The sequence below is a fragment of the Dama dama genome, chromosome 13 (assembly GCF_033118175.1).
Source record: "Dama dama isolate Ldn47 chromosome 13, ASM3311817v1, whole genome shotgun sequence".
NCBI lineage: Eukaryota > Metazoa > Chordata > Mammalia > Artiodactyla > Cervidae > Dama > Dama dama.
Window position 1 is genome coordinate 53,298,780 of NC_083693.1, and position 14,750 is coordinate 53,313,529.

At 41.3% G+C, this 14,750-nt stretch overlaps 1 protein-coding gene and 1 long non-coding RNA gene across 7 annotated transcripts in view; one reads left to right on the forward strand and one right to left on the reverse strand.

Moving 5' to 3' along the window:
• LOC133068109 (signal recognition particle subunit SRP54) overlaps nt 1–14,750 on the forward strand; it is a 71,792-nt gene that overhangs the window by 48,571 nt on the left and 8,471 nt on the right. The window contains exons 1-3 of one of the 3 annotated variants that reach the window (XM_061159166.1): nt 7,014–7,059; nt 7,157–7,277; nt 13,375–13,548. The exons of 1 other annotated variant lie outside the window; for it this stretch is intronic. In XM_061159166.1, the coding sequence (XP_061015149.1) occupies nt 7,185–7,277; nt 13,375–13,548 (267 nt within the window). In that variant the 5' untranslated portion in view covers nt 7,014–7,059; nt 7,157–7,184. One more of the 3 variants, XM_061159165.1, reaches the window with a different exon arrangement.
• On the reverse strand, nt 19–6,928 carry LOC133068105 (uncharacterized). Of its 4 annotated transcripts, XR_009695445.1 has the most exons (4): nt 6,282–6,928; nt 4,381–4,491; nt 2,936–3,054; nt 19–2,655 (listed from the first exon to the last, which is right to left on the reverse strand). It is a non-coding gene; the product is annotated as an uncharacterized LOC133068105 (long non-coding RNA). The 4 variants fall into 4 exon arrangements; XR_009695444.1 differs by having other exon boundaries at nt 19–3,054; nt 6,652–6,928; XR_009695446.1 differs by having other exon boundaries at nt 19–3,054; nt 6,429–6,928.

Below are 14,750 nucleotides of genomic sequence, written 5' to 3' on the forward strand. Positions count from 1 at the left end.
CCCCTCTAGATTGTCACAGAGCACTGGGTTTGAGCTTCTTGTGTCATATAGCCAATTTCCACTGGTTATCCATTTTACATATGGTAATGTGTGTGTTTCAATGTAACTATTTCAGTTTATCCCTCCCTCTCCTTCCCTAACTGTGTCCACAAGTCTGTTCTCTCTGGCTGCATCTCCAATGCTACCCCGCACACAGGTTCATCAGGACCATCTTTCTAGATTCCATATATATGCTTTAATATGTGGTATTTGTTTTTCTCTTTCTGACTTACTTTACTCCGTATAATAGGCTTTATGTTTATCCACCTCATTAGAACTGACTCAAATGTGTCCCTTTTTAATGGCTGAGTAATATTCCATATGTTTTTATTATGCAATTAGTTCTTTTGGCTTCCTGGTGGCACAGTGGTAAAAGACTCCGCCTGCCTATGCAAAAGACACAAGAGATGTGAGTTTGATCCCTGGGTCAGGAAGATCCCCTGGGGGAGGAAATGGCAACCCGTTCCAGTATTCTTGCCTGGAAAATTCCATGGACAGAGGGGTCTGGCAGGCTACAGTCCACGGGGTCACAAAGAGTTGGACATGACATAGCGACCAAGCACACACGCACGCACATTAGTTCTTTCCATTTGACCAGACGATTGAGGCTGATCGGTACAGCAGAAACGTTGTAGGCCAGACTTCACAAGCAACATTTGGAATTTGTCTAGTGCAATGGTACTTTTATCATATAATTCCAAGAGAAGTCCCCACGTGAGAATAATCCCTACAGTAATGTTTTGGCCACTGCTGCTCGTCTGCAAGGGAAGGCTTCCATTCAATGACAATACGTACAAAGCATCACAAGAACATATTTGGATCCTTGAGAGGGAGGCAGCTGGCTAAAATTCAGTTGCTGGATAGTAGAGGAACCAGCAGGTAAAGGAAAGTGGCCTTGAGAATATGAATAGATTTTGGTGGGTTATACCTCAGACAGATCTGATACCGTTGACATATTTGAGCTGCTACTATGGGAGGTCTCTAAAAGTATTGTTTCCCTCAAGCTATCATTTTATCAATTCTTTAACGAGTTATTTCCTGTATTAACTTTAAGATGGCTTCTTGAGCGACTGCAGAAAGAGCAGGATGGTTGCCTTCTTGAGCGACTGCAGAAAGAGCAGGTTGGCCCATACCAAAGCCAAGGATGTTGGTCAAACGGGCATCCTTCAGAAGCCCATCACTATTCTTTCCTAACTGTAGCATGTACTTTCCCGTTTCTGATAATATCCTTTAAATCTTGGGTGTCCTTCCAAGTAGTACACAGTTAACTTGGTGTGAACAGTGACTAACAAGTTTCTTTATGAAGTCTGAGTCTTGTAATGCTGCGGCCTTAGCAACTCTGTCAGCCAGTCTTCAGTGCTGTCTTTGGAAGGCCCGGCAATTTATCATCGCCAACTGTCATGCAGCAAGATTGCATCCACCAAAGCCTTAACAAAGGGGCCATTTTCAATTTCACTTCCCCCACGAGCTCAAGAAACCTCTCTGTTTCCAAAGCATTTCAAAGTCACGAGATACTCCCAAAACATAACTGCTATTGGTGGAAATGTTAGCACATTTGCCAGAGGCTAAAGTGCAGGTGCAAGTTAGTGTGTGTGGTTCAACTTGTTGGGCTGAACAAACGAGGGGCAGAGCATTGGATTCTATTATAGTGAAGGCAGTGGTGACAGCATATCCAGATTTGTTGTCCAGCACTATTTCATAGATACAGCAAGAGGTGTCAAGCTTGTCTAAAGGTGTTTCTTGTAATCTGGATGCAGACTACTCAAAATATCAACTGTGGTTATGCAGTCATGTGAGGTCTTATCTGTTGCTGATGTTAAGTGGGTAGCAGGATTTAGGGCATTACCATAAGACAAAAAGACATTTGGAGAGAAAAACAAGATTTCACAGGATGTCAGTCAGTGAGTAGATAAGAGTGTGTGTGGAGTGCCTCAACCAGTTAAGGGACAAAAGTCCATAAGGGAGACCCCAAAACTGTCTATTCTATAACCTGCAGAATGGCAGTGCTGGCTGCTATTGCTTGGAGGCAAGGTGAAAGATCTTGACCTACAGGCTTCAACTGTTGGCCCTAAAAGCCAATAGATCTCTGTTTTCCCCCATGGGACTGAATGAGCTCTCCAAGGGTGTTTCCTGTTATTAATAATTTCATGAACAAATAGCAGAAAGGGAAGAAAATAGTTAGGGTGCCCTACAGCAGGGGCTGTGGCCAACTGAACATTTGAAGTTTGAAAAGCTGATTCAGCCTCATTATTTCAAACGAGGATTGGGCCTCTGCCTTTTAGCAGGGAAAAAGGTTTGTGCATACATGAGTAAATTAGGAACCCAACTCTGCAATAGCCTGTTAGTCCAAAAAAGCAACTCAAATGGCACTTGGTGGGTGGAAGTGGGAAACTGAGATGTGCCCTTGATGCATGACTCAAGTAACTTACCTGGATTTGAACAAACTGGAACTTTCTCCTTGAGACTTCTGCCTTTGTGAGCTAGCTGAGTTAGAAGGAATAGGCTGTCCTTGAAGCATGCTTCCTTAGAAGCAGAGCATAACAAAAGGTCATCAACATATTGAAGAAAAGTAGAGCTGTAGGCAAAATTCACACTGGCCAAGTCTCCTCTCACTCTCTGTGAAAAGTAAGTAGGGCTTTCTGTGTAGACCTGAGGCATAATAATCCAAGTATACTGATGTCCTTCCCAAGTAAAGGCAAACAGGTACTGGCTATCTGGATGGACAGGAAGGCTGAAGAAAATACTACATAAATCTGTAACTGTAAAGAACCTTGTGCTCAGAGGGGTTAAATTGAGGATGCTGTGAGGTTGGGGGCTATGGGGTGATGTGGTATGACTATACTATTTATGGCTTAGAGATATTGAACAAAATACCAACCTCAGGAATGATACTTACCTGTGGGAAAGACCGGTGGGCTACAGGGACTGGTGTGTGGGATGATGAGTCTCTTCTGGAAGTGTGCCTTGACAGTCGGATGAAATCCTTCAAGGGCCTCAGGCCTGAGAGAGTATTGTCTGAGGTGAGGCAAAGGTTTATTAGGATCTACCTGGATCTTAATTGATAGCACCTAATCAATAACCTCAGTCATGTCCGACTCTTTGCAACCCCATGGACTGTAGCCTACCAGGCTCCTCCGTCCATGGGATTTTCCAGGCAAGAGTACTGGAGTGGGTTGCCATTTCCTTCTCCAGGAGATCTTCCCAACCCAGGGATCGAACCCAGGACTCCTGCATTGGAGGCAGACGCTTTTACTGTCTGAGCCACCAGGGAAGTCCAATCAATAACCTCAGACATGCACATGACACCACACTTATGGCAGAACGTGAAGAACTAAAGAGCCTCTTGATGAAAGTGAAAGGGGAGAGTGAAAAAGTTGGCTTAAAACTCAACATTCAGAAAACGGAGATCATGGCATCTGGTACCATCACTTCATGGCAAATAGATGGGGGAACAATGGAAACAGTGAGAGACTTTATTTTTTGGGGCTCCAAAATCACTGCAGATGGTGACTGCAGCCATGAAATTAAAAGATGCTTGCTCCTTGGAAGGAAAGTTATGACCAACCTAGACAGCATATTAAAAAGCAGAGACATTACTTTGCCAACAAAGGTCCCTCTCATCAAAGTTTTGGTTTTTTCAGTAATCATGTATGGATGTGAGAGTTGGACAATAAAGAAAGCTGAGTGCTGAAGAACTGATGCTTTTGAACTGTGGTGTTGGAGAAGATTCTTGAGAATCCCTTGGACTGCAAGGAGATCCAATCAGTCCATCCTAAAGGAAATCAGTCCTGAATATTCATTGGAAAGACTGATGTTGAAGCTGAAACTCCAATAGTGTGGCCACCTAATGTGAAGAACTGACTCATCTGAAAAGACTCTGATGCTGGGAAAGATTGAAGGTGAGCAGAAGGGGACGACAGAGGATGAGATGGTTCGAAGGCATCATCGACTTGATGGACATGAGTTTGAGTAAGCTCTGGGAGTTCATGATAGACAGGAAAGCCTGGCATACTGCAGTCCATGAGGTGGCAAAGAGTCGGACACAACTGAGCAACTGTCTCAATGAATGTGTTCAATGTTGTTTGAAGAGGAAGACCATAATGTAGAAGGAACAGAATCTAACAAATCCTTGTGATGAGGAATCTCAGTATCAGGACAAGAGTTAGAGGTAGACTCTAAGGAGTCAAAATAAAAGCGTATTTCTCCTTTTAGGGAAAAGGAAATATTAGTGTGTAATTTTTCCAGGAGGTCTTGGCCCCAAAAAGTGTACAGGGACAGAAGTAACTAATGAGTTCCCTGAAAAGAACCTATCTCGAAAGGCAAGGGGGCCAACTGACTTACCTTCACAACTGTGTTTGGAACTCACACCATTTAGACCATTCTGGCACTCTAAGGAAGAAGGTCTGAAGGCTGGTGGGGTTCAAGACACAAGAGTGGTAATAGCCTCAGCTCCTATAAAAGAAGGTCCAACTTTCCCAATGGTGTTAGTGGGAGTACTGGAAAGACTCCAAAACTTTTCTCAGAACTTCATGAGTGTTTGTTTACAAAAGGGAGGTGCTTTTCAAATTTCTCAGAACGTTCATGAAAAGGGTCTGAGAGAGTAGCTTTGGGCTGCGAATAAGGCCTTCTTTTTAACTTTGGGTAACTCTTCCAGTGGCCAGGCTGATTATGATAGTGGCAGGGACCTAGCCTTGAAAGGAACCCTGGAGAGAATTTTGGTCTTTCTGTTGAGGTGGCTGCTGAGTGGCAGTGGTCAGATGCTGCAGCTGCAAATTCATGATTTTAGTGGTCTTGCATTTCTGTGTGTAGGATTGTTTTAGAGCGATTATTCACCAAATGCACCAAATCAGGAGTGGCTATTGCTTCAAATCAAAAAAGTGCATTTTAATTTTTAACACCTTTTAAACATTTTTTCTTGTGCATGACTGATTATGAAACTATAATTTCCTATTTGAAGAATGGGATAATGTTAAAAATATTCTTTACTAAAATATATATGTAGCTATGTCAAAACCATGAAAAGTCTTGTTTTTTATCTGATGGCACTCCTGGTTACTGAATTTTTGTTTTCCCAGGCTTTCATAGAAATAGGTATAACTAGATTTACCTTTTTAGCTCTACATGCATCATTGGATAACTAAATTTAGGTAACAGTTATATTTTCAAGTAAATTATAGTAATACCTGAATTTATCTTTTTTTCACAGGTATGCAATACAACTTATATTACAAAGTGAAAGAAAGATGTGGAATGTTGTTTTGCTGTCTACTTTTAATTGACCTATGACAGTCTGGAGATAATGACAAAAATGTCAATGCCCCAAATAAAACCATTAGAATCTCTGTGCTTTTCTGTTTCTATAAGTTGTTCTTTTGCAAAAGACTGCTCTTCAGTTGCATATTTGTGTTAAAAAATAACTATTCCAGATCATCTTGGAATGTGACTTGTGTTTTGAATTTTCAGTAAACTAAGAAATGTACTTGTAAACCATGAAAACAAGTTCTGTGGCTGGCAGTGAAAATCATGATTGGATGTTTAATTGGCAATTTGCAAAATAAAATCATGCAATTATAAACATCCCACTAATTTTTTCAATTATATAAGCTGTTTATTACCCTTCTTGCCACTTAACAGGAAAGGGATTTTTGAATACATGTAATGTAGAACAACTGGCTTGTTTTTGACAGCCAGTCCATGGAGCCTTTAACAACTGGTTCTTTATTTTTCTTCTCAATTTATTGCAGTTTGTTTTTGCTGTTTTGTTTTTGCTGTTTTGTATTTGCTGTTTTGCTGTTTTGTCTCAACCCCTTCCTATTGCCACTAGACAGCACTTGTGTGCCTTAGCAACAACAGATTATGCATTTCCATCTAATTAAAAAAATATAGATGGTTGTCAAATAATCAACTTATGTTTTTAAGGTTTTCAATTTGGTTTTTAGGTTATCATAGTTATAGTCAGGATAGAAAGTATACAAGAATATTAAGCAGAAAAAGAATTTTGCATAGGAGAGAAAGGAGTAACTAAGATTGTAGCGGTGTTGGGTCTGCAGACACAGAAGATAAGCTAGGCCATAACTTTGGGGAGTATTTATGAAATTTGACTGGCTCGAAAATAGAATTCAAAGTATCAAATGAAGCTCCTCTTCATGACCAAAATAGTGTATTTTATTTTTGACCTCTACAACTGGTGAAAATTGCATGAAAATTCTCATACTAAAAAACTACAATAAAAGACCACTTACCTGGAAATGCTCCAACTAGAGTAATGCAATAATGATTGCAATCATAACTTTTTAATTTGGTTGAACACTGGGAAAAACTGTAAAAGTCTGAAAGGTTCCCTCTTACAAACATACATACACCTAAACAGATAATAAATTATTCCTTACATTTGTTATTGTAAAATAGAAGCTTGTTACTGCCCTTCGCTCTTCTTCAGGTCTCACTTAACTTTTCTAGTTACATATAAAGTATTTCATATAGGCGGAAGCAAAATTCGCCTTCGAGGCTCTTATTTCAAGGTATCTTGGCTAGATCGTCATCCATAAAAGAAATGGAATACGTAGCATGAACCTTTCATTAAAAAACATATTTTCAGCAATCACATCTCACCACAAGTCTCTGAAGCACACTACGAAGCTGCTCATATTTCAGCAGTACTGAAACCAAGGTCTGGGAATGACTGCCCGGGATGCAGTTGGTGAGCGGCGGCGTGAAGATCCCGAAGCCAGGCTCCCGGTACAGGTACGAGACATGACGTCATGGTGGTGCCAGGAGGCGAGCTCCCGATCTGGGCCGGGCCGGAAACGCTACAGCAGAACGCCCCGCCCCACCTCTTCCCGCTTCGCCCCGCCCCGCAGTTGTGCAGTCTAGGCCGTTGCTGGCAAAGCCCGGGGTGCCGAGCCGGATGGGCGGGGCGCCATTAGCCCCGCCCCCCACAAGCCCCACCTCCCGAGGCCTCCCCCGCCCCGCCCCTCCCGCCGAGGCGTGGCGGGGCGCGGCGCTAGGCTGGCCCTGCCGGTGAGTTCCATTTCCTGACCTCTGGCTTGGTCCGCAGCTGGGCGGGGAGTCGGAGGATGGAAGTGGGCTTATCGGCCGTAACCTTGTATCTCGCCAGCGCCAGCAGTCCTGTGGCGGCGACAACGATGGAGCGGGAGCCAGCGAACCGTGCGGAGGGAGAAGCCGTGAATGCCTCGGGAGCTGCGGCCGCCGCGGTGTTCAGGGAATCGGCACAGCAGGTAGGTGGGGCCGCCCGGGGTTGCGACCGCGCCGAGGCTGAGTGAGGCCAGAGAGCCCCGTCTCCTGTCTGCCTAGTCCGCCGCCTGCCCTTTTGGCTTGCCCGGCCTTCCTTCGAGCAGGCCGTCCGCCGGAGGTTCCGTATAGAGCTCTTCTTCACGGTGTCCCTGCCTCGGAGCATCGGCTGGAGGGAAGGGGCGAAAGCCCCTTTAGTCGCGGCGCAGCTGGGCAACCCCTCCGCTGGCGGCGCCGCAGACTCCGGGGAGGCCTCGAGTGTCGCGGGGTGAGGTTGCGGCTTCGGGTCTGCGGTAGCTAGAAGGAAGGCGTGTACCTGAGAGGCTGTCCTTGGAGTAGCTGGAAGCCAGGTGACGATGGCTACAGTCACTTCTCAGTCTCTCCTTTTGGGAGCGCCTTAGTCGGCATCTGCCCTATGGTTAGCAAATAGCAGCTAGGTTTGGAGAAGGAAATGGCACCCACTCCAGTATTCTTGCCTGGAGAATCGCATGATCGGAGGAGCCTGGTAGGTTACAGTTCACCGGGACGCGAAGAGTCGGACACGACTGAGCGACTTCACTTTCACTTTCAATATGTGTTTACAGGCTCCCCCCACCCCCCATTTAATCCTTATTACTTGTGCCCAAGGTGTACGTTTATCCCCATTTCACCAACGAGGTAACTAAGGCCCAGAGCTGCGCTGTCCAATAGACATAATGCTATCTGCATTGTAAGTTGTATTTTCATTTAAAAACTAAAAAGAAACCAGAGAAATTAATTTTGATATTCTATTTAGCCCAGTTTGTTTAAAAAAAAAAACCTTAACATGCAATTTATATGACAGTTACCACTGAAATATTTCATTGTCTGTCTGTGCTAGTCTGAAATCCTTTGTGTATTTCAACACCTCTCTGCTTGAACTAGCCAGATATCAAGTGAGCCTTAGCCACACGTGGTTAACTTATGTATTGAATAGCATAAGTTTAGAGCATTAGGTAAGGTTTGGAGGTTTGTTTTGTTTTGGATTTCGTGTCTGAAATAGCAGTAGTAGGATCTTTGGCCAAGTAAAGCTAATGAAGGAATGCCTTTACCTGAAACCAACTTGGGTGCTCAGTAGTGTGGCGAGTCGTGCTCAGCTCTTTGGGACCCCATGAACAGGCTCCTCTCTCCGTGGAATTTTCCAGGCAAGAATACTGGGGCGGGTTGCCATTTCCCACTCCAGGGGAGAAACCAGCCCCGGAGTACACAGTTTTGATGTTAAAAACCTGAGTTGCTTCTGTGTAAAATCTTGCCATCCTCAGTGAGAGCAGAGCATTTGAGTGGCTTCATTTTTAAGAATAACTACCTGAATGTAGTTATTTCCCCCAAACTACAGATTCCTGGAGAATGATGCCCAAATGTTTGTTTTAATATTATAAGTAGTTTGCATTAACAAAAAGTTGTCCAGAGACTAGACTATATATGGAGTTGTTTTTTCTCCTGCTTAGGAAGGGGGAAGGTAACCTGCAAGAGGCAAATCAGGGTAATGCTAAATGGTTACAAAGCCACTTGTCATGTTCAGTTGAGTCGAGACCTCTTGGTGACAGGAGGTATACTTGAGCTGACCCTTTTAGTCCATAGTGTTTGATGTGTTTTCCATTTGATTTTACCTTCTGTTACTGGAATTGTTTTCATCACGATTTCAGCTTTGAATCTTTCTAGTAGCAAAGTATACATACCTATACTGATTTACCAGATAAATGTTGTTGGAAGAGAGGCTGTTTGTTGCAACTTAGTACTGTTATGTTATTTTTGCACTCTTGGTTAAAAAAATAATAAAATGAATATTCAAACGTAAAGAAGGCCCGTAGAGCAAAGAGGAAAAAATCATAGGGATCCTCCCATCACCTGTTTCTCACATTCACTTTCCCCAAAAGTAACTGTTAGGTTTCTGGTGTATTCTTTCTGGGATTGCCTGTGCATATAGAATCTTGTTATACACAAGTGGGTTCATATATACACACAGTTTTCTAACTTTCCTTTGTGCTTTCTCATGCACATTCCTGTAGCAGAGATGTTTCCGGGAACCCCAGATCTATGCCCCGTTGACCACAGTAAGAGGGGAGAGGCCACTGAGGTGGAGACTTGGGTGGAAGGAAAGCCTGCCATCCTCTGCTTGTCAGAACTGAGAAATCCCAAGGGCCATGTCGGGAAGGAAGGAAGAGATAGGAGCTTGGGTCTGTGTTTAGAATTAGGTTTCAAACCAGGCTGTTCAGCATCTTCTCCGACTAGACTTTTAAGCAGAATCTCAGCTTCAGTATTATTAAAGAAGTTAACATTTCAATACTACTTGTTCATTTGTTTAATTAGCACCCTTGCTGCCAAGCACGATGTGCCAGGAACTGCAGGCTAAAGGATGTAGCAGTGAAGGATACACACTGTGCCTACTTCCATGTTACTGATCGCCTATGTGGGGAAGATGATGCAGAGTAAATTCCAAGCGTACTACATGTTTTTAAGAAGTTCTGGGTACTATGGGAGTATATAAAAAGACAATTGCCGTTGAAAAAAGGCCAAGGAAACAAGATAAGCAGATGTAAACAGTATGGTTAACCATGAAAGATAATAAAATGTTAATTGACATTGCAGTTCATAATTTCCTGGTGTTAGAAAATTGTTTTGTCAGATGATTGGCATTTGTTGAAATGGAGTTTGTGTAGTTGGCAGTGACAATTTTCTTACCAGCAGGCTTATTGTTTATCTGTAAAAATGAAACCTTTGCAAATTCAGAGACTAGCTTTCATAATTGTTTGAAATTTTGAATCAAATTATTTTCTGGTTGGTTTTACCTATCAGTATCTTCCTTAACTAACTCCCGCCCCACCTCCTTGCCAAGCAGAGGTTGGAATCACATGGCATAGGTTCTTTCACAGATTTTTTTTTCTACTTGATAATCTGGTTCCTTAAGATGAAGGATTGACAAACTATAGCCTGTGGGCCAGATCCCACCAGCCACTGACTTGTATAAAGTTTTATTGGAACATAGCCCATTCATTATGTATTGTCCATTGCTGCTTTTGCAGAGTTCAGTAATTGTGATGGAGATTACATGGCTCTCAGAGCCTAAAATATTTAGTCTCTCTCCTTTGTGGGAAAAGTTTACTCATTCCTGTTTAAGCTGCTATACCTAAAGCTTGGGTTTTACTGTATCAAAAATGAATATTAAAATTTTAAAAGAAAACTTAAATGAAAATCTCTTTAATAAAGATCTTTATTTGGAATGTGATGATTAGAATAAATAAAATGCCTTTTGAAATGGCGTATTATGTATAGAGTATTACTCAAAGTTCTGTTTGTACTTAACTAACTTTGGCATTAGAATGAAAAAATGTGAATCATGTTTTAGCCTTCCTCTTTGTAGCTTTTTTTAAAAATCTTTTTCAAAAAAATATAGCCAAGAGTCAGTTAATGGAGTTAGTAGATAAGTTTATACCAGTTATTATAACCCAGCCAGAGTTTTTTATTCATTAAAGCTGTCTGAAGAAGACAAAATAGTTAAACCAGTGAGAGACACCCTTTCTCCTTTGCCTGTGTCTTAGAAAAGAAAACGTAAACCAATGAGAGATTGCTAGAGGGAGAATGAAAAGCTTCTTCAGCTCTGATAGGAGTGGGGTGGGGGTGGAATAAGGCATGATGATGGATTACAAAAGGTCTCATATCTGTTCATTGACTGGGACTGGTGCTTTAGCATCAGATCCACCCAATTCATATGATGACTGGAGATCTAACCCAGCTTCTCTGACTTTTCCTTGCCTGTAAAGTCTTGGTCCAAAAGGAGACATTGGTGTCAGGACAGGCACAAACCAAATTTCATATGAAGGGGGAAAAAAATGAGATTGGGTGGGAATGGCTCACCATGCTTAGGGATTGGTGATAGAAGAACGATGGTGTGGGTGGGCCATTTGTTGTCCGTCTTATTTATGGACACTATAAAGGGGTGGTTTTCCTTTACTAAGGACTAGCATATATTTGAAACCCCAGGACAGCTAGGGAGAATTGTAGTTTTGTTTTTTCAGGTTATTTTATGGATAGGCCATGTTGTCAAGGTTTTTATCTCCGTTTGCTCTGTGCCAGTTATAGTTGCTGTCAGTGATGTTCACGTGAGTCATGGAACAATGCATGGGTTCTTTGGGTTGGATGTACCTGGATTCAAATACTGGCCTATGACTAAACTTACCTTTGGAAAGTGAAGGAAAGAGAAGAACCATATCTGTTTTCTAAGAAGGACTTTAGAGGGTTAACAGGAAATAATTCATAAGAATAAAGTTACTTACACTTGCATAACTGGGCAATTCTGGGCAAGTCCATTATTTTATCAGTACAACTCCATCTCTTTGCAGGTGCAATTCAAAAAACTTTTCTTGGTTTGAACAACAATCATGGGTTTAAATTATGTGTTGGCGTATCTCCAACCGTAAGAATCCTTATGATTGTGCTCAGTCACATATGACATTCCGCAACCCCGTGGACTGTGGCCTGTCCTGAAGTGGGTTGCCATTTCCTCCTCCAGGAAATCTTCCTGATCCAGGGATCAAACTCGTGTCTCCTACATCTCCTGCATTAGCAGATGGAATCCACCTGCCAATGCAGGAAATGTGAGTTTGATCCCTGGGTCGGGAAGCTCCCCTGGAGAAGGAAATGGCAACCCGCTCTAGTATTCTTGCCTGGGAAATCCCATGGACTGGAAAGTCTGGCAAGCTGCAGTCCCTGGGGTCACAAAGAATCCTTATAGAGGATGAAATTTTTGAACTCTGTACTCTCCTGGACAGTCCCACCAACTTGAAGTCTTAAGCATGGTAGTCATTTTAGGTTTAGGTTTTGGTTTAGGTTTAAATTTGAACCAGTAATACATGAACATATTCTCATCACGAAAATAAAACAACAACAAAATACACAAAGCATAAAAAGCCCACTTGACCGTTCCTTTACCTGTACCTCCTTCTCCGTCTTTGTACCTAACCCGAGGGGTAGCCAGTGTTGTCAGATTTTTCTTTACAATTACTTGCGCTGTGCTCTTTTGAAATCTCTTATTAAGAAGATACAAGAGAGGCTTTCTTAGGAATTTAAACTTGGGACAAGATGGCAAGGAAAAGCTCTTCATCCTCTCCCACAAAATGTGTTTGCTCTAAGTTTTGGAACATTGGCCGTATGTATGAGGTAAAATTAGTGTTTCCTTAGAAATGAAATTTGGATATAATTAGAATTCCTTAGACTATTATAGTTTTAAAATTTGTAAAAATATTTTTACTATCAGGAAAACTGTTGTCCTGTATATATTAGTGACTGAGAAGTCTGGAAGTTCTCATATAGAACACTGGTGGCCTGTTTTCCAGATTTGGTTTACAAATGGGTTTTATTTGGCCTGCATGGTGCTTTAAAGTTTTTCAATTTTAATGTCTTTAGTTGGGGCATGCTTTTGTTTAAAGCTCTACTCTTCATCTATAGCAGTATTTACTCATTTTTGGAACCTGCTTGGACCTAAAAGGCATTTGAATTTGGGGCTTCCATTTTGAGAAAAGGAGAGGTTCAGAATTAAGCTGCACTGGTTTTGGTTTGCTCACACATAGCTTAACTCAAATCTAAAGACTTATCAGGGTTGTCTAATACAAACTGTTTTTTTATACTACATATCTAACCTATGTATATCTATCTGTATGATTTTCCTTTGATATTGCACATTAATTCCTTTATAAGTCTTTAAAATTATTGATGTCCAGCATATCTTCACATATTATACAGCATTGGAATTGCTATGACCTGAAGTGTGCTGCTTGATTTCTAAGCTTTTGACTTAAAAAGTTTAATTGGTTAAGTTTTATTTTTAACCTTGGTGGTGAGTGTGCAAGAGGTTTGCTTTATTATTCAGTTCATTAAACTCTTCATTTTTGCTGTTGATATTCTTTTGTGTGTGTGACCTGTCTTATTTTTTAAAAAACTGTTTATAGACTGGCTTATATTTCTTTATTCCCTAAATAAAGCAACCCCAACTATTTTTTGTTGTTGTTATATGGAAGAAAATTAATCTCACTTGAAACTCTCCTTTTCCTGATTTATTATTGACATTAGATGAGTAATGAAAGAGGCTTTGAAAATGTAGAACTGGGAGTCATAGGAAAAAAGAAGAAAGTCCCAAGGAGAGTCATCCACTTTGTTAGCGGTGAAACAATGGAAGAATACAGCACAGATGAAGATGAAGTCGATGGCTTGGAGAAGAAAGACGTTTTGCCTACTGTTGATCCGGTAGGTGTGATACTGATGATCCTTTTGTCAGTGGGTTTTGTTCTGACTGATTTGTTTCCCTTAAGTACTGAATAGAAGGAACCTTTTGAGGTTTAAATAAACTGTATCTGGTTATAACATTGTGTTATGATTTTGGTAGAAAGCAGTATTTTTACACAGTATGGCTGGACCTCTTTCCTATCTTGAGTAGCGTGAATAGTTTATTTTTGAGAGTCAGAAGTTTTTTGTCAGCATGGATAGGTTTCTTTCAGATTTACTTCACTAAGCAGAGTGCTTGAATTCCTGTCCCTTGTATTAAATATTATACCACTGATGGTTGTCACTTCTTTTTTATATCGCCTCAAGTTTTGATTCGAAGATAGGAGTCTATAGTTCTTAACTCTGTGTTCCTCACCAGCTGAACTTAAGAATTTCTACACTATAAAAGATGTAACTATAAAATTACGATTAGTTGTACATTTTTTTTTTTCTTTTTATTTTTCATTAGTTGGAGGCTAATTACTTCACAACATTTCAGTGGGTTTTGTCATACATTGACATGAATCAGCCGTGGATTTACATGTGTTCCCCATCCCGATCCCCCCTCCCACCTCCCTCTCCACCCGATTCCTCTGGGTCCTCCCAGTGCACCAGGCCGGAGCACTTGTCTCATGCATCCCACCTGGGCTGGTGATCTGTTTCACCATAGATAATATGCATGCTGTTCTTTAGTTGTACATTTTTAAAGAGGGAATGTTGCCCTTCTAAGTAGTCATTTGGAGAGTTCAGTTGCTGAAATATTGACTGACTTTCTAAAGGTACTGTTTTAGGTGCTGGTGATACAGCAATGGGCACTGTACATTTATGCTCTTACACCTGTAGCCAGAAGGGTAACAAACAATATATACTATAATTACCAGACTCTGGATAGTTCTATGAAGAAAATGAAGCAGAGTAGCAGAATAGAGAATTATTCATTCAGATTTGGTTTAGAAAATGTTATTACTAGTTTTTCTTCAGATTTGGTTCTAATAAATAAATTTTAGTTACTAAAAAAATCAGAACCAGATTCTCTATTGTAGCAAATATTCAAAAGACTGTAACACAGTATACTTGTAAGGCAGTTCCAAATGCATGCAGAATATTGTAGAAGTGTTTCATGCAGTGGAAGAGCTGTTAGGTGGAGTGTTCTATAGATGTCTGTTAGGTCTGGTTGCTTTATA